At 38.8% G+C, this 18,569-nt stretch overlaps 2 protein-coding genes across 3 annotated transcripts in view; one reads left to right on the top strand and one right to left on the bottom strand.

The window, feature by feature from the left end:
- The window catches only part of LOC111154977 (coatomer protein complex subunit beta 2), a 29,621-nt gene extending 23,176 nt beyond the window's left edge, over nucleotides 1–6,445 (top strand). Inside the window, exons 15-22 of the mRNA XM_022514931.1 lie at nucleotides 70–277; nucleotides 1,816–1,926; nucleotides 2,883–3,097; nucleotides 4,574–4,666; nucleotides 4,759–4,939; nucleotides 5,103–5,171; nucleotides 5,321–5,392; nucleotides 5,637–6,445. Coding sequence (XP_022370639.1) covers nucleotides 70–277; nucleotides 1,816–1,926; nucleotides 2,883–3,097; nucleotides 4,574–4,666; nucleotides 4,759–4,939; nucleotides 5,103–5,171; nucleotides 5,321–5,392; nucleotides 5,637–5,732 — 1,045 coding nt within the window. The 3' untranslated portion in view covers nucleotides 5,733–6,445. The remainder of the gene's footprint in view (nucleotides 1–69; nucleotides 278–1,815; nucleotides 1,927–2,882; nucleotides 3,098–4,573; nucleotides 4,667–4,758; nucleotides 4,940–5,102; nucleotides 5,172–5,320; nucleotides 5,393–5,636) is intronic.
- Nucleotides 6,446–6,520: 75 nt separating this feature from the next.
- The window catches only part of LOC111154978 (mitochondrial ribosomal protein S22), a 21,371-nt gene continuing 9,322 nt past the window's right edge, over nucleotides 6,521–18,569 (bottom strand). The window contains exons 2-8 of one of the 2 annotated variants that reach the window (XM_022514932.1): nucleotides 15,900–16,066; nucleotides 14,655–14,819; nucleotides 12,640–12,783; nucleotides 12,244–12,327; nucleotides 10,854–10,999; nucleotides 7,863–7,971; nucleotides 6,521–6,652 (exon numbers count right to left, since the gene is read on the bottom strand). In XM_022514932.1, the coding sequence (XP_022370640.1) occupies nucleotides 6,557–6,652; nucleotides 7,863–7,971; nucleotides 10,854–10,999; nucleotides 12,244–12,327; nucleotides 12,640–12,783; nucleotides 14,655–14,819; nucleotides 15,900–16,066 (911 nt within the window). In that variant the 3' untranslated portion in view covers nucleotides 6,521–6,556. The remainder of the gene's footprint in view (nucleotides 6,653–7,862; nucleotides 7,972–10,853; nucleotides 11,000–12,243; nucleotides 12,328–12,639; nucleotides 12,784–14,654; nucleotides 14,820–15,899; nucleotides 16,067–18,569) is intronic. The other variant, XM_022514933.1, reaches the window with a different exon arrangement.

Genomic DNA, 18,569 nt, shown 5'->3' with positions numbered 1-18,569 from the left:
GAGAGAGAGAGTATGTGTTTACCTACTGATGTGGGCCTACTCCTAAATTAATTTCTGTTTGTGTTATAGGACAATGTATCTCCTGGGCTATATTCCTAAAGACAACAGGCTTTATCTGGGGGATAAAGAACTGAACATTGTTAGCTATTCTCTGCTGGTTTCAGTGCTGGAATACCAGACAGCTGTCATGAGAAGGGACTTTAGCATGGCTGATAAGGTTCTGCCTACCATTCCAAAAGAACAGAGGACCAGAGTTGCACACTTTCTAGAAAAGCAGGTAAGAGTTTTTTGGTTTGTTTTCTTTTTGGGTGTTTTTTTTTTTCCCCCTAAACCAATTGAAAAGAATGTTAGTATAGATTTGAAAACTATTTCTTTATTGCCACTTAATGGCAATGGAACTTTTCCTGTAAACTTAAGTTACTTACTAGCCTCTTCTTTGTCCTTTCTTAATGCCCCAGTAACTTTTTTTTTTTTTTTGAGATTTTATTATTTACTTATTGAGAGAGAGAGGAGACAGAATGCACACACATAGAAGGAGAGGGAGAAGGAGAGAGAGAATCCTAAGCAAACTCTGCACTGAGCCAGAGCCTGATGCAGGGCTCAATCCTACATCCCTGAGACCATGATCTGAGCCAAAACCAAGAGCCAGATGCTCAACTGACTAAGCCACCCAGTGCCGTAACTCTTAGTGCCTTCTTTAAATGTTTAAAGAAAAAAAAAAAGAAAGAAAGAAAGAAAGAAAAAGAAAGAAAGAAAGAAAAATGTTTAAAGCGATTATCAGTCTTCTCTTTCTGGAGACTTCTTTTCCATTCTATCAATATTTTCATTTCCATCATATATTTTCCCTCTCTATGCTAGCAGACCTTTTTTTCTTTTTTTTTTTTTTTTACTATGGTAAAATACACATAGCATAAAATTTACCACCAGTGATATGCCCCTTTCTGAATGGAGTGTTTTTAGTATGTGCACAAAGTGTAAAGTTCTGCAGAGCTTAAGAAAAACAACCGCACTTCTTTTCCTTTCTCACACCTACTTCCTAGAGGTAATCACTTTTATTCTTTTGGTTGATTCTCTTGGTGTTGAATTCTACGTCTCTAAATAAAAGCCAGTTTTGATGACTCTGTGGAATGTGGAAGACCGTTTTAGATTTCCTGCCCCCTGGAGTGCTTGCTAATGAATAAACTGGACATAAGACCAACAGTAAAGTCTAGGTAATAGTACCCTATCCATGTCAGGACCTGCAAGCAAAATGTTTGCTGAATGACCTACAGATCAGGGAAAGTTGGAAGAAAGCTTTCACATTTGACTTGCTTTTCTTTGAGGGACTGGACTAGATAATCTCTAAGCCCAGCTTAGTGAGTAGATTATGAACAGCTAGGTCTATACCACTGTGCCTTTCTTTTTTTGAAATGGCTCTTGTTCACTCAACTTTCCAAAATCCTTTTCTTTTTGACATTGGTTTGCTTTTGCATTATTGATTTTGCTTGTTTTATTTTTTTCTTTTTTAATTTTACTAGTTTTACATGAGTTTGTTCAGCATCAGTTACCTCCTGCTGCTTAGAAACCAGCACTGTGGGACTGAATTTTGTCTGCTGGTTGGTTCTTACCAATTAATTTAGTGAGTGACTCCTTAATTTTTCTGTCTTCTCATTAGAGTATTTTGTTATCTATTACTTTTGTTTAGGCAGTGAGGCTGTGTGTCAGCAGGGTATTCTTGGTTTGAGAGAGATAAATAAATGGATGATTTGCTGTGTGCGCACACCGGATATATATGCATACAGAGTGCACACACACTTACATTTGTTCTCTGTTTAGGGCTTCAAGCAGCAAGCTCTCACAGTATCCACAGATCCAGAGCATCGCTTTGAACTTGCTCTTCAGCTCGGAGAACTGACCATTGCATACCAGTTAGCAGTAGAAGCAGAGGTATGTAATAAGTCAGGATTTTTCATAACTGATGTAAAGATTAGGAGGTACTTCTTTGTGTTTAGTCTAAGTTTTCATTGAAGTTCTCGGAAATGCAAATTAGTAAATCTCTGTGAGATTAATGCCACTCTTTGATCATTTAAAAATGCGTTTTGTTAGTCTTTACATAAATTAAATGGTTTATATTGGAGATATAGTCTTAGTATTCTTATTTAAGAAAAAGTGTTTTCAATAGTTTATACGAGATCTATTTTGTAAGATAAAAGATACAAGATACAGTAGTCTGAGAACTCTTTTTAAAGAGTACAAAGCAATAATTTGCCAGTATCCCAAACTATTGAGAAAGTTGTTGGTTTTAAATAAAGATTTTAATATTTTGACATAATTCAGTGACATTTTAATAAACTATTATCTATTGAGGGCCCCCCAGCTCTGGTTTAAGGCTAGCATTTATTGGTAAGTTCATTTCAGATGTGCTAAATAAATTTCAGCTATGTTAAGATCATCCAAATTTGTAGCATTTGATTTTTGAGAAGCTACAAATGATAGATGATATTGTTGAATATTTAAGGATATAAAAATAATCTTCTGCTCTTTTAAAAAATGGTATTAAATCACTCATTAAAATAACTGCAATCTAATTACCTTAAAACTCCAATTAGATAGTATTACTTTTAGTTTTACCGTGTAATTACAAAATAAAAATATAATGGGTTGATGATTATTCATGCATCATTAAAATTGATTTGTGTTTGAATTAATTTTGTGTACACGAATAACTTCCATTTTCTCATTACACATTTTGTCATTCCATTCTTATTAGGCACAGCTCAGTATATGTATGAAATATCTCCCATTGTCAGCATAGTAATACTCAGGTTACAAAAGAGTGTTGATGTTGAAAATTCAAATGTTTATTTCCGTAGATGTTTTAACTTGTAAACTCTTTCTTACAGTCAGAACAAAAGTGGAAACAACTTGCCGAACTTGCCATCAGTAAATGTCAGTTTGGCCTTGCCCAGGAGTGCCTGCACCACGCACAGGATTACGGGGGTCTGCTGCTCTTGGCTACTGCCTCCGGAAATGCTAGTATGGTGAACAAACTAGCAGAAGGTGCGGAGAGAGATGGCAAGAATAACGTGGCATTCATGAGCTACTTTTTACAGGGCAAGTAAGTATTTTATCCAAGGTCTAAGAGAGGCGGTAATTTAAAACACTAATTTCTGCACTGACTTTGAGGTTGCTTTAGAGAGGAAGAATGAACCTGGAAAGAGAATGGAGAGAATTCTGGCCTTGCTTCTGGCTAGTTGGGGCAGTCAGAGGACAGTGCTACCTTGGTGGCATTCGCCTTCAGTAAGGGATGCTTTTCACATATTTGATCTAAATATTTGAGCAAAATGAGCTGTTTAGGGAGGGCGTGGACTGAGAGAAATGTTAAAACACTTTTTAAAAGCCTTGCCTCTCCCTGGCTGAGCCATTTTATTTCACCACGGCAGGAAGCTATTCTGCTGCTTCCATAGTACCCAGATGGCAGTAGCTTTACCCTAATTGGATAGTTCTGACCTGTGCATGGCAAGAATTAAGGGGGTTGAGGATGTCAGGTGCTTCTAGAATTGCGTCTAATTTTAAAGCATAAAAAGATCATATACTTAAAAAAAAAAAAAAAAAGATCATATACTTCTGAAAGTCTAGCAGTTAGTGCAAATCAAATCATCTCAGCATTAGTTGACCATATTAAGAAATCAAACACAAAAGTGTTTAATCCTTGCTCTAGTGACTTTTCTAAACCTCACACTTTATTATAAAAACTTAGTGCACCCCAATGTGTATCATAATATATGTATTTATAAATTTGTATACTTGTAGGAATAGGCCCATAATTTAAAAGCCAAAAAGTGTCCTGAAAATAGTTCCTTAAAACTTACTTGATGGCAAAACCTGAACTCTGAAGTACTATTATTAGTTGCTTTTATGCCACTCGTTTTTTAGCACATCCAGTATGCATGTGTTATTGCAGAATATTAACGTTTATGACTCTTATTTGATGCTAAGAATACGTGCTCACTTCAGCAGCACATTTACTAAAATTGATGCTGAGGATGTTAGGTAATATATAGTATATGTACTATATTACTTTTCTAAAACCCAAAACCCTGTGTTGTTTTCGCCAAAACCCTGTGAATTCTAAAGCACATTATATACTTTATCAAACTTAGAAAAAAAAAGAAATTAAGAAAACAGGGACCAGGACATTTTCTGGCTGGGCGTCACTGGATTGTCCAGCACAGCCCACATTGGAGAATTGCCCTCGTTGACCCCACTTGTAAAACTAAGTTTCTGCTCCTGAAAGCCTTTAAAATGTGCTTGTCTAAGCTGCCTTAGCTGGTCTTAAAAAGCCCCGTTAGCTTCTTCTTAGGAGTTGTTTAAAGTAAGTTATCAGATTGAAAATGGTCACAAACCTGCTCTGTCCTTCATGCTTATGGAGTCCATTGAGGATGTAAACACACTGGTGATGACAAGTAAATGGCTCAGTGACAGAAACGAGGTGTATGTGTGGAAGTTGGGGAAAGCATATTGACTTTGCATTGCTTAATCTGCATTTCTTTGTCTATTCTTGGTAATAGTGCCTCTCCTTTTGAATCTTTAGGCTTGATGCTTGCCTGGAACTCTTGATTAGAACTGGCCGACTGCCAGAAGCTGCCTTCCTGGCCCGGACTTACTTACCCAGTCAGGTTTCAAGGTACAGACTTTTAGTTTTAGGAACAAATGTTTCAGATAAAAACTAGAGCACACTTACTCAGTCTCCCTCTGGTTCCATGATCTCTACAATAGGGTGGTGAAACTCTGGAGAGAAAATCTCTCAAAAGTCAATCAGAAAGCCGCAGAATCCCTTGCCGATCCAACAGAGTATGAAAACCTTTTTCCTGGATTAAAAGAAGCCTTTGTTGTGGAAGAATGGGTGAAAGAAACACATGCTGATCTGTGGCCAGCCAAGCAATACCCACTTGTCACGGTGAGTCTCCAGGCAGCCAGACCTCATTTATTGTGACTAAAGTGTAGAAGTGCATCACACTTTACATACATTATTGTTGGACTGAGAGCTAATATCTGGGATTTGGGTCAAGTTCAGAGATGAACTGACTTCAGAATATTTCATCATTGCTTTATTCTGATAGCCAAATGAAGAAAGAAATGTTATGGAAGAGGCAAAAGGCTTTCAGCCCTCAAGATCTGCAGCTCACCAGGTCAGTAGAATACTGCATGAGATAATCTGGTTAAGATTTGTTCATTTTAAGTACCTTCTCCCACTTCCTAATCCTAACAGCTTCCCTTGGGGGAAAATTATCTGAACAAATTCCTTCATCTTTGTCTGTGTCTCCACTTGGGCTTTCAGGAACTTGATGGGATACCTCCTTCTCCTACTCCAGTTATTGTGGCCTCCCACACAGCCCACAAAGAAGAAAAGGTACAGACATCATACCCAGATATTCCAGGGGAACCCCACGCTCACTCCTTCCCTCCCCATGAATGGTTGCAGGATGGGCAGGCCTCTGCATTTCAAGTGATGTAATCACTTTCAGAACAGGGGCTTTGCAATGAGAAAATGCCCCTTTTGACTATTGCTGTGGTTCTCTTTGGATCATGAATCAGAGGTAACTTCAAAAGGTTATCAGAAATAACCAAGTGCTATATGACTCTTTTCTTTGCAGAGTTTACTCGAACTGGAAGTAGACCTGGATAATTTGGAATTAGAAGATATTGACACAACAGACATCAACCTGGATGAAGACATTTTGGATGACTGAGTGTAATGTTTCTTGAGAACCCAACTCATAGATCATTATTATGGACCGGTATTGATTGCCACCCTGACCACAGTGCTTTGGACTCTGAGAAATTCCTTAGATTTTTATATGAAAAGGCTGTGTGTGGCTCACTGGAAGCACAGTGCTCTTCTCATCTTAGGAGTGGTTTATGTGCAGCATCTAAATCACTGTTTCCTTGTTAAGTAAAACAAATGTGGGCTTTTTTTTTTCATACTGTCATTAGACCATATCTCATAAAATCTTTTGAATTAATGAAAATACTTGAAAGTTTCCTCTCTAAATTAGGAAAATAAACTTCTAGTTTTAGAAGGCTGAGCCAAACTATACCTCATCTAGAGATCAGCTCACATTCTCCTAACCCTTTTTCTTGATGTTCCTCCATCCCCAAGCCTACATACTTGGGTTTTTATGCCTCACCCCGATTTTGTATACTTCCTTCTTGAATCAGAATCTGAAACCCAGCTCTTCTAGCCTCGTTAAGCTGGGCTCTGTTTAAACTACCTGTTTGGTAATACAGAAAGATACAAGTACTTTTTTGGTCTTCAACAGTGTACCTGTCTGATTAGAGAAATTCATAACCAGGCACTCAAATATATTACTCAGTTATCCCCTTTAAGCCTAGGAAAATGAGTGGTTTTCCTAGGTTTTCTTTGTATTTCTGTTAGAGGCACTGTTAAAAAAACAATTTTATATAGGGAACTCCCATCATACTTTCAATTTTGATATGCTTAAACATTCAGCTCAACAATAACAGAGAAAGCAAGTTATAATTTAGTAAAATGAAGTTTATTTAAAAAATGTTTTCAGGAAGCTGCAGAATGGCTAATGAATGTTTCTTGGTAAGCTTGTAGTGTTAATTCTATATATGCTCCCTTCTGTGCTTCTGTTTTTGCAAAGATCTGTTTAAAAAAAGAAACTCTTAAGCAATAGACATATACTATTTATAAAGTTTTCCATTTCTGCATTAGCAAAGTCCAGTTTAAAAAGTCTTCCAAGGTTCACAATTTTTTTTTCTGATTTTAAAACAATAAGCATACTACATGGACCAAAAAATAATATCTGACACAGTTCAAGCCACAGTTATTCTAAACATCAGAAGAATCCTAATATGGCTGCCATGTTAGGATTCCTAGGAATCCTAATATGGCTCTCTTAGCTTATTTCCAGAAAAATAAAACCTGACATTGCACCTCCTGCTAGATCAAGATGTATATCATTGGGTTTTAAGCTAAAAAATATTTTCCCCAAAAGCAGTTTGCTTTATCTGGCCTATCATAGAAAACCAAAATTGGTACTATAGTTTCTCTCTACTCCTCCTAGGTGGTAATCGCTGGTCATTTTTATCCTTAGAACTGCTTTGTAGTATGCCTAAAATAAGATTGGGAGAGAAGCCAGACCAACAAAACCATGTCTGTTCTGCACCTTAGAAGAGTGAAAATATACAGTGACAGAGAAATCTGTATACGTCTATGGTTTTGAGAAGCATGCACTTCCAAAATGATAATGCAACTAAGGCTGAGTAATATATAAGCACCACCTTCTCCCCGTCTAGACAGGAATGTGACCACACTCTAGGACAAAAAGGTGCACTGGGAACATGTGTCTGCCTCATCCTCCACCCTATCTTGCTGGTGACTTGATCACCACAAAGAACAAGGGGGCTGCTGCCCTACTATCTGAACTACTTGGACTCCAGCTGTAGCTCCCCCCGAACCCCATCCCATCTGTTTCTGTTATCAGATGAAGAAATACAGGGGGGGCTCTAGTTCATCAAAACTATCTAATGCCTCTTTTTTCTAATACTGTGGATCACATGAAATAATGCAAATAGCCTGATAACCTCAGACCCAAAGACTGTGTAGGGCATGGCTCCAACAGAAGTAGGGGCTGCTCTGGGTCCCTGACCTGCGCTGAGTAGTTTTTATCCATAGACGTATTAAAAGTGCATTTGTTTCTTTAAAAAAAAAATCTATTCAAATCTATTTCAAAATCACGCATCTCCTGTATATGTGAATCTGTTTAGTTATCATTAGATATGCCCCATTTCAGAATTCTTCCCAACTCAGTTTTATCACAATACAACAGACAGTGTGGGAAAAGTCCCTTTACCTTAATTAAATGTACTCCCTCAGCAGCCTGCTCCTTGGCCTCCTGAGCTGACTGGCCGTCTGGATGGAGGAGGTGATACAGCTGGATCAAGCTGGTGGCATCATCAACTCTAGAGGGAAAGGATTTACTGCCATCAGTGGGTTTTCTGCATTTATAAAAATGTGTCCCAACTTAAAACTAAATTACACTTTAAACTTTCCTTGGGCCAGACATTTTTTTAAGCCTTTAGTTTTGTATTTTCAAAGGCATTTTTAGAAAATCAGCTAATTTAAGCTTCATATCCATTCTGCCTAGGCAGGGCAGCAATCAGTACAGGCAATACCCAGTTTATGAAGGTGAATATATTCTAAATGTGACTGTATTCTTTTTGGAAACAGAATCACTTCTCATAGAAATAGCATTCTTAATGTAAGAAGGCTGGTAGGCCAGCTCACTTCACAGGCAGATAATAATGTAATCCAACTCAGAGGGCAGGAATATTACCTTCATCCCACATAAACTGGAGGCTGGTGGTCAGGGGATGGTCAAAGCCACTTGCCTTCAAGTTCATTAGCAGTGACATCTTCTGCTAACAGATTTTCATTAAGACTCTGAATTAGTGAATAAATGCCTCCACAAGAGGCCTCCTGGAAGTCCAAGGAAAGACTCCCAGGCCACCAGTCTATTCATAAGAACCCATTAGTTAAAAATGAGCATCCTAGCGGAGTAAATCTGAAATTATGCTCCTCAGTCAGAAGGAATGTCAGGTTCTACTTTAACAATCTAGAATTCAGTTCTTCTGGTGTGTACTTACTTTTTAGAAACCTCTAAACAACTTTTATCAGCATAAAAACAACCTTGGCCTTCCCCAAATCAATCAATCACTATCTTCTCACATAGCCAACACCTTCCTACCATTTGCTACCTCAAAGCTGAGGGGTAAATACCTTTCTAAAATGCTTGTGCTTTTGAGGTTGTGAGTTACTGCTTTCCAGCTGTGGGGGTAGAGGGATAAAGACACCATAATTCAGTGTTTCCCCAGCTATCTCACTAGTTTTCCTGTTTTCCTATTAAACCTGGCCTGTGCGAGTAAAGAACTTCTCAAGCCATAGTGAACTCAGAGAAATGCTCTAGGCTTATCCCAAGGCCCATTCACTCTCAAGGCCATCTTCTGGGAGAACTGAGAAACTAGGGCTGTTCTTAGAGTAAAATTTTTCAGGGAAAAATATTGACATGTTCATTACAAATGTATGTGCTTGTTATATAATCTAACGAAGTCCAATAAACATGGCAACAAAAATTCCCCAAATAATAAAATCCCCTTTGGAGCTCAGAAGCATGTGGTCCTGTAAAGAGCTTAACTGGGCTTCTATATTTAGATTTCTGGTTAGGGCTTCATTACATTCATGCTACAGTATAATGCCTGCATCTTATTGAACAAGTTAGTTCAACACCCAGCCCATATTTGAAAATAAGAGCAAATAAATTTACATGTTCAAAAAGATTTTAAAAGAATCTCAATTACAAAAACCAACAGTGAGATATAAGTCTGAAATAAACAAGTAGAATCTCAGTTCTGCCTTGGGTTCCATTCAGTGAGGACATGCACCCTCTATTGTCTAGTCTGGGATTTGCAGCGCGCTGTCCTGGTCAGAAATCCCACAAGAATGGTTTTACTTAATGCAGAGCAGGAAAATTAAGTACTCAAAACTCCCTCCCAGTATACAAGTAAACTGCTTTGGATGTAAAACTTGCATGTGGTAATGAGTATTACTATAATATAAATTAGTACACTATGATAAAGAACTTTAATGTTCAGTTACACATTTCTTACTCTTTAGAAAATGTTAGATGTGTTTATAATAAAATCATTTCAGAATGAGTCCATCTAAAAAACTTTATAAGAAAATTCACTCACAGGAGATGTCATTGCTAAATCACCTGAAAACAGGTCCCATTTTTTGAGTATCCTCATGACCATCAACCAGCCCCCTACTTACATGGGATGAAGGTATATATATCTGTCCTCTGAACTGGATTACACTACACTTGCTGGTGAAGTGAGCTGGCCTGAAGACATCTATCATTAGGAATGCTGCTTCTGTGAGAAATGGTGCTCTTTTTCCAAATATGGAATGTATTTCTTAGATAGTATCTGTGGAACTTTCTATTTCCGAAAGCCTTAGGACCTTTCTGTGAATGGCTTAGATCAGATGATATGGAGGATATGCTGAGTCACAGGGCCTTAAAGTCTGAAGATGGCAGGAATCACTAAACCCTCTTGCAGTTCAGACTTTTGAGTCAGTCAATGACTTTTTGTAGAAAGTTGACTTTCTTAGAGCCACACTGGTTTCTTTTTCTTGTCATTTTGGTAGTTCTAATCCAACTGATAGATACTCAGGAACAAGTTATTTAGTTTCATCACGAGTTGTAAAGTACAGTGTTGTTTCAGCTAGAAACCTGGGAGCTCACCAGTTAAAATACCTACATGTTAAAATACAGTAGACATTCCTTGTTTCATGTAACTCTGGGAAAAAATATGATTTTTTTTAGTGCCTTAAAAATCTTGCAAAAGCAAGGGATATCAAAAGCAATAATATTTTCATAAATTAAATGATTACTTTTACTGAAAAGCCCCAGTTCCACCACAAAACAAGCACCTGCTGGAGATTATGTCTTTATGTTTCCCATTTAATCCCCTTTGAGTGTCTGGAAAGTTCACTGATACCCAGGAACACTGGTAAGGCCCAGGATAAGTCAGTATCCAAGGTATGTAATACAGATCCACAGCCACTTACTCTTTCAGAGAATCTAGCCCTATTTAAATAACATGAAAGCAAAGACAGAAAAGTGGGTTGTGATGGAAGAACCAACCCATAAATAAAGGAGGTAAGCGAAAAGTGCTTCACTGGACAATACACTGTCATCACTGAGGAAAAAAATAGCTCAAATACAGATTTACTGTATTTATTTACTGTAAGAATTTCTTTTACTTACTAAGCTCGTACTTACAAATCTCTCTGAATCTGGTCAATCAGTAAACCATCAATCTTTTTCTTATTTACAAGATACCAAGCCATTCCGCCGAAGTGTCTTGTTGAACGTAAAAGGTCATACTTTCCATGTTTATCTATGTCTTCATAGGTCTGATGATGAATCTGTTCACATAAAATGCAGTTTTTTTCAGAAACATTAAAAGTAAAAGCATTACTGGATACGCATTTACTTGCATGAGTGTTGCCCAAGAAAGGACCAGTAAACCAGGCCTATTTACATCTGCCTCTACTCTGAATAACCAGTAGGTATGGTTTAGATCAACCCTGCACTGTAGAAGTGTAGCCTTATTGCAGTACTTTTCAGCAGCCAACCACTATTTATGAAGCACCTATTTTATATATATATGTAGACCACTAGAAAATGGACCACCATTATCTTGGTCACTAGAAGATTAAAAAATAAAATCAAGCATATTTTTTCACTTCTCCGTTTTTCCCCAATTCAATCAACTACCCCTTTCCACCTTATTAACTAATGCTCCTTCAGCTCTTCCAGACTGATCATGCCAACTAAGGACTACAATAAGGGCATTCCTGTGTTCAAAAGACTTTCAAAGTCCTGCTGAATGAAGTCCAGATTCTTGAGCCTAGCATCTGAGGTCACCCGTGACATGCCTCTATTTACTTTTCCAGTTTAACCTTGAACGCCTCCCATACATATACACTGCATATATAAGCAAACCAGATGACTGACCATTTGCAAGCACACTGTTTCCTGCTTGTTGTTCACCCTGTTCCGTCTCGCTGCCTGGAACACCTCTTCTCATCCAACTTCACAATGTTCCCTGCCCTTCTAGAACCCTGTCCAAGACCCCTATGAAACCTTTCCTGAAAGGACTCTGTAATCTTCTCTTAGCACCTAACATCTTAAACCTAAAGTGATAATTATCTGCATACTTATCTGGCACCCTTCCCCACAATCACTTCTGGACGGCAAGCTTTGACACAGCACACCCTACCCTAGTTCATGTCGTCACTGTACTATCTGCAATACCGTATGAAGAAAGCACTACATGATTGCTTACTAAACTGAATTGTAAGACACATACATTACATCTTGGCAAATTTTAGTAAATGACTCTGTTCCTGTATGATAGAAGCAGCTCTGCCATCAAGTTTGGGTCCCTAACGCTACCACTTACTAGCTGTGCGACTTACAGCAAGCTATAGAATGCTCCAAGCTTAAATTCTCCCATCCTTCACTCAAGGGCTGCTGTGAGGATAAAACATCTGATGTACATCAGGTGCTTAATAGATGTTCAGGTATTTCTCTTCTCTTTCCCCTATAAAAATCTTACTCATAACCATACTTAAGTTCATACTTAGAAACTATAAAATATACTCACTTTGATATATTCAGTGGAATCTGGCTCAAACTGGGCAATGCAGAGATTGAGGACATCAACGTGCCGGTCCTGGCTGAACATGGTCTAAAACCACACAGCACAGATGGAATTAGATGAGAAAAACATCAAAGTTCAATACCTGTCCTGCTGCCGTGACAGACGTGCTCATCCACTTCTGTGCCCAGTAAGTGTGAGGCAGAAATAACAGAGGCTTCAGAACTGTCACACCTAGATTCAAACCCCAACTAAGCCAGTTGCAAGATAGAGAACAGTAGAGGAGTCATCATCAGAAACATGTATCTGTGTTTATCAAAGCAGAAGCCCTGCAGCACCAGAGCCAACTTATTCCACAAAGAAACCGTCACCACTGACTGTAGGAAACCAAAGTCGCCTTACCTTAAGATTTTCTTCCTTGAAAATTACTGGTGTTAAAACTCTACGGCCTTCTTTTGGGAAATAAACTTGTATCATCCTGTCCCGTTCTTCCCAAGAGGCTTTGCGTAGCCTCCCACTTGGTTCTCTGACAACAATAAAACGCTCCTGAAATAGAAAACAAAATCAAGGGTGGGTGTGTGAAGACATTTCTAGTTCCCATGTTCCACACGCACCACTATAAGAATAATTTGCAATCAAAATACAAAATGCAACTGGGAGATGCAAAATGCAATTGTATATGATTTCAATGATAATTTTAAACCTCAAACACTGCAAGATTTGATACTTCCTCCACTAATCACTGCTGTGCCTCTGACAAATCTAAAATGAAAGTATTTGCTAAGTGCCAACTACGGTCCTTAAGTGGGTTTAATACATAAAATGGTTCAACTGAAAAAAGCTGGTCAGAGATTCGTCTAAATCCATTTCAGAGCAAAGAAATGCTATGAGACCTTTCAAACTGCTTCACTTCCACATCACAAAGTCTCACAGAAACAGACTTTACTACTTTGTGATCTACTTCTAAAGTCCCTGGGGTAAAAGAAACAAACCAAGGAATATGTAGTCTTAATTCCACATCTCTATAATTCCCCAAACTGGGATGAGACATAAATGTGTCAAAGAGACTGTCCACCTGCCTCTGGTCTCCTCACTCTTCCAACTACCAAATCCTAGGTGGTGAGATCCCTTTGCTCTGAATTCCACCTACTGTATGTTCCATTCAACTGGCAGTTTATCATAAGCTAGATTCTTGACACTGCTCAGATACTGTCAGAGAACTGAAAAAGGGCAGGAACTGCTGATTATAATTCTTTGAGATACCCATTGACTTACATAGAATTTTGCACATAGCAGGTAATTGATACACATTTGATTACTGTATAAATTAACCAGATGGTACTAATTTTCTACTTTTCAGAGGTGTAAGAGTCATTGAATGTGTTCTGAGGACAATATAATTAAGACTTTCATCAAGTACTGCAAATAGAAAAAAATAACAGATGTCTAAATACCACAGTTATTCCTCAAAAGGACTGGCAATTTGAATTCTAAGTTCCTTTCTCCCTTTCAGGTTATAAAGTGCTCCCATAAACACCCTTCAAAGCACTCCAAACATACAGTAAAGCACCCCAGAGCAAAAAATTTTAATTAAAATGAAACTCTGTGATCCCTGTTTATCATGTCAGGTGTAGAGGTGGTTGATGTACAGACATGGACATGGCTCAAATCATGTCTTCTGACCATAATCATAGATGATAAAAAGATTAATGTGGCGTGGTCTTTCTCCCAACTGTAGTGTTACATGGTATTTTACTGCATTCTGTGGGCTGAATTGTAAGTCACTTCACTCTTAATTGAAAAGATTCAAACACAAAACGGATATATTTTACAAGTACCAGAGTGTTCTTCTGGAATTGGCCATCAAGGGAAGAGGAGCTAGAGGATAAAAACCACAACAGAAGAAGCAAGTGATGTCTGAAAAGTACCTCTGGAAACCTGTCATTCTTTCTGCAAATTCTGAAAAGTGAAAATCCTTTGGAAAGTCTGAGTTTTTTGGTATCCTCAAGAATTTACAAGAAAGAAACCATTTTCTCAAAATGTTTCAGCTAAGGGAGTTAGTCTAACTGGCAGAAAGAATCCCCTTCTCTCGCTGCCTTGAAGATTTCTGCCTATTTGTGGTTTGGGGGTGGGTTTGTCTGTAAACTACTACTGTCTCAGCACACCTGTCTCTTTCTTGATCTGGAATAAAATGTGTTCATAATCTGTAGGGAAATGGTAACATGATGATGGACTGATCTGCATTTCTCTTCTTCCTTATGCTGGGCTGGATTTTCCAAAGGGTCTCACCCAACCACAGGAATTCTGGTTTGAAAGATTCAGAGACAGGTGGGTCACAATAATGTTGACCCTTGTCCCTCAGACCCATCTCCACATATTTCAAATAAAGATCATTTTGCAACTAGACATATACTCACCCGATGTGGTATGCTATATGATATATCAGTAAATACGTATTTGGCTGTTTCTGTTCCTTCCAAAATCTTATCTTCAGCTAACACGTCATTTATTGGTGCTCGTTCTTCCAGAACCGGTGGCATTTTTAATCGTACTTTAGCTGCCTCAATTGCCTTTCTTGTAGCCTAATGAAATAAAATATTTCTTAAGGAAAACCGCAAGGTTGCAAGTCAGAAGGATCACCTGACAAAAGCAGATACTGATAAAAAATGCCAAGAACTACAAAGAGAAAAAGCTCTAGCCCCAAATCAGTGAGTGAAAAGGCTCCTGGGCCCTGGCCTTTGCCAACTCTGTGGTGTGGCTGAGAGCACCACCTACAGGCTCAATCATTCTCACCATGGCAAAGGAATGCTTTGAGACAGAGCCAGGCCACAAAAGCTGCTTGAAATACAATAAAGGATTTCATCTATTGTGTGTGTACTATGCACCACATATCGTTCAAATACTTGGAATGTATTTGGCTCATTTAATATCCACAAACTACCTTACGAGCTAGGTGACCCTGTTATTTCATTTCATGGAAGAGAAAATAGGAGCACACACATGTGAAGTAAATTGCTAAGAAGTTGTAGCACTGGGATTTGAACCCTGGCCACTCAACTCCAGAGCCCATGCTCTTAACCACTGACCACACTGCTCCAAGCCATACTGTTAGCAGTGATTACCTCTGAGAAGTAAAAATGGTATTTTTACTCCTCACGTGATATACTACTGGATATCTGAATGTTTTGCTATGACTGTAATTTACTTTGAATTAGAAAAAGGAGCAATAATGCTTTACCTATCCATACATCAGAGCATTTTCCACAAAGCGCTCATACCCATGACTCCAGGAGGACTGATGCCTAGAGTAGTCTGTGGTTCAGCAGGATCCATAATCCCACCAAAGCATCATCCTCAAAGCAGCTTTTTTCAAGGAAGGAACCTGAACCAGGCAGGACAAAGAATGGATACTCAGGCAGGTTTGGGAGCAGAGGAGGCTCTGCTTGGACACATAGGCCTGACCCATTGGCCCCAGTCCGTCTAATTCTGGCCATGCTCCCTGTTTCACTCTGCCTGCCTGTTCCCATTTCTTAGTCTGTGCCTGGAACTCTCCACCATGAGTGCCAATGGAAAAGCAGCTACTGGTATCTGGAGGGACCTTTGGAAATCTTGTTTAACCCTTTAAAGAAAGGTATTCTACCAGTATTTCTGTATTCACGTACCTCCTCCAACTGTGCCTGAGTCATCAGCTTATAGGTTGGTGGTTTCAGTTCTTGTATAGATGGCTTAAAAACCTTCTGCAAATCCAAGCCTGTCATCTTGATGAGTATGTTTTGGACCTCCTCATCCATAAACGTAGGTTTCTTGTTCTGTGAGCTACCAGATTCTGCTAAAATGGGTTTCAGTAAGTAAGATGGTAAAAATGACAAGCCAACAAGATCTCTAAACAGAAAAATTAACAAAGGAAATTAACAAAGTGTCTACCTCAAAATGTATAATGTTAGTACCTATGAAATCCATTCATTCATTCCTTGATAAAATTTACTGAGCATTTACAATGATGAGACTATTGCCAAAAGGGCACTCAAAACCTAGTAGAGAAAGAAACATAAAAAAGTAATTGGCAGGGGGCAAGATGGTGGAGAAGTAGGAGACTCTGTTTCAACCAGCCCCCTGAATTGAGCTAAATATCTACCAGAACACTCTGAACACCCATGAAATCAGCCTGAGATGTAAGACGATACACTTCTGGATCTGGGGGGGGGGGGGGGGTGGGGAGAAAATCATCAGTGAAGAGATGCACCTTGCCTAGATCATGGTTGATACATTCAGTTATACATCCCCTCGACCACCCCTCACCAAAATGACTAGGAGGAACACCCAACAGAGGAAAAATTCAGAGACTGTGACCTCTGCCACAGAACTACTGGATAGGGACATAAACAATACGTCAGAAATAGAATTCAGGGTAACAATCATCCAGGCAATAGCCACGTGGGAGAAGACCATTAGGGGCAACATAGAATCTCTATGGGCGGAAGTGAGAGCTGATCTGGGCAGAACTTAAAAATGCTATCAATAAGATCCAATCTAATCTAAATACTCCAACAGCTACAGTAAATGAGGCAGAAGATCGAATTAGTGATCTAGAAGACAAACTGATAGAAAAGGAGGATCAGGAGGGGGCCTGGAACAAATAGCTCAGAAGCCATGAAAACAGAATTAGGGAATTAAATGATGCCATTAGACATTCCAATGTCAGAATTATTGGGATCCCTGAGGGAGTGGAGAGAGAGAAGACTAGAAGATATAGTTGAACAAATCCTGGATGAAAATTTCCCTAATCTGGGGAACAGAACAAGTGTTCATGTTCTAGAGGCAGAAAGAACAACCCCCAAGATCAACAAGGGATCAACAAGGGCAGAAAGACCTCCAGGCACATAATTGTGAAATTCACGACTCATAAATTCAGAGAAGATGTCTTAAGGGCAGCTAGGGGGAAGAGATTCCTTATGTACAGAGGGAGGACCATCAGAATAACATCAGACCTGTCCACAGAAACCTGGCAAGCCAGAAAGGGCTGACAAGACACGTTCAGGGCACTAAATGAGAAGAACATACAGCCAAGAATACTTTATCCAGCAAGGATGACATTCAGAATGGATGGAGAGATAAAGAGCTTCCAAGACTGGCAAGGTTTAAAAGATTATGTGACCACCAAGCTGACACTATAAGAAATATTAAGGGGGGGGTTCTATAAAAGAAGAAAGAACCCAAGAGTGACACAGAACAGAAATTTACAGAGACAATCTATAGAAACAAGGACTTCACAGGAAACATGATGTCAAGAAAAACTTATCATTCAATAACCACTCTCAACATGAACGGCTTAAAAACTCCCATAAAATGGCACAGAGTTGCAGACTGGATAAAACAACAGGACCTGTCCATACGCTATCTACAAGAGACACATTTTGAACCTAAAGATACATCCAGACTGAAAGTGAAGGGATGGAGAACCATCTTTCATGCCAATGGGCCTCAAAAGAAAGCTGAAGTAGCGATTCTCATATCAGATAAATTTAACCCTGGGATGCAAGGGAGGTTCAACATTTGCAAATCAATCAATGTGACAGAACACATTAATAAGAGGAGAAAGAAGAACCATATGGTCCTCTCAATTGATGCAGAAAGCATTTGTCAAAATACAGCATCCTTTCCAGATCGAAACTCTTCAAAGTACAGGGATAGAGGGAACATGCTTCATTCTTCAACTTCATAAAATGTATCTGTGAAAAACTCACAGCGAATATCATTCTCAATGGAGAAAAGCTGACAGCCTTCCCTTTGAGATCAGGAACATGACAAGGATGCCCACTCTTGCCACAGTTGTTCAACAAAGTACTAGAAATTCTAGCAATAGCAATCGGACAACGAAAAGAAATAAAAGGTATTCAAATTGGCAAAGAAGTCAAACTCTTTCTCTTCACAGATGACATGATTCTTTATATGGAAAACCCAAAAACTCCAATCATACAGCAATTCAGTAATGTGGCAGGATACAAAATCAATGCACAGAAATCAGTTGCTTTCTTATACACTAAGAATGAGACTATAGAAAGGGCAATAAGAGAATCGATTCCATTTACTATAGCACCAAGAACCATAAGATACCCTGGAATAAACCTAAGCAAAGAGATAAAGGATCTGTACTCAAGGAACTACCGAACACTCATGCAGGAAACTGAAGAAGACACAAAAAGATGGAAGACCATTCCATGCTCATGGATTGGAAGAATAAACATTGTTAAAATGTCTATACTGCCTAGAGCAATCTATACTTTCAATGCCAGTGGAATTTTGATCAGAATGGCATTGAAAGTATAGATTGC

This window comes from Enhydra lutris, unplaced genomic scaffold, assembly GCF_002288905.1.
Source record: "Enhydra lutris kenyoni isolate GAN:26980312 unplaced genomic scaffold, ASM228890v2 scaffoldscaffold39, whole genome shotgun sequence".
NCBI classification, from domain to species: Eukaryota; Metazoa; Chordata; class Mammalia; order Carnivora; family Mustelidae; genus Enhydra; species Enhydra lutris.
The sequence above is the reverse complement of the archived record's forward strand: the minus strand, read 5'-3'. Positions and strand labels throughout refer to the sequence as shown.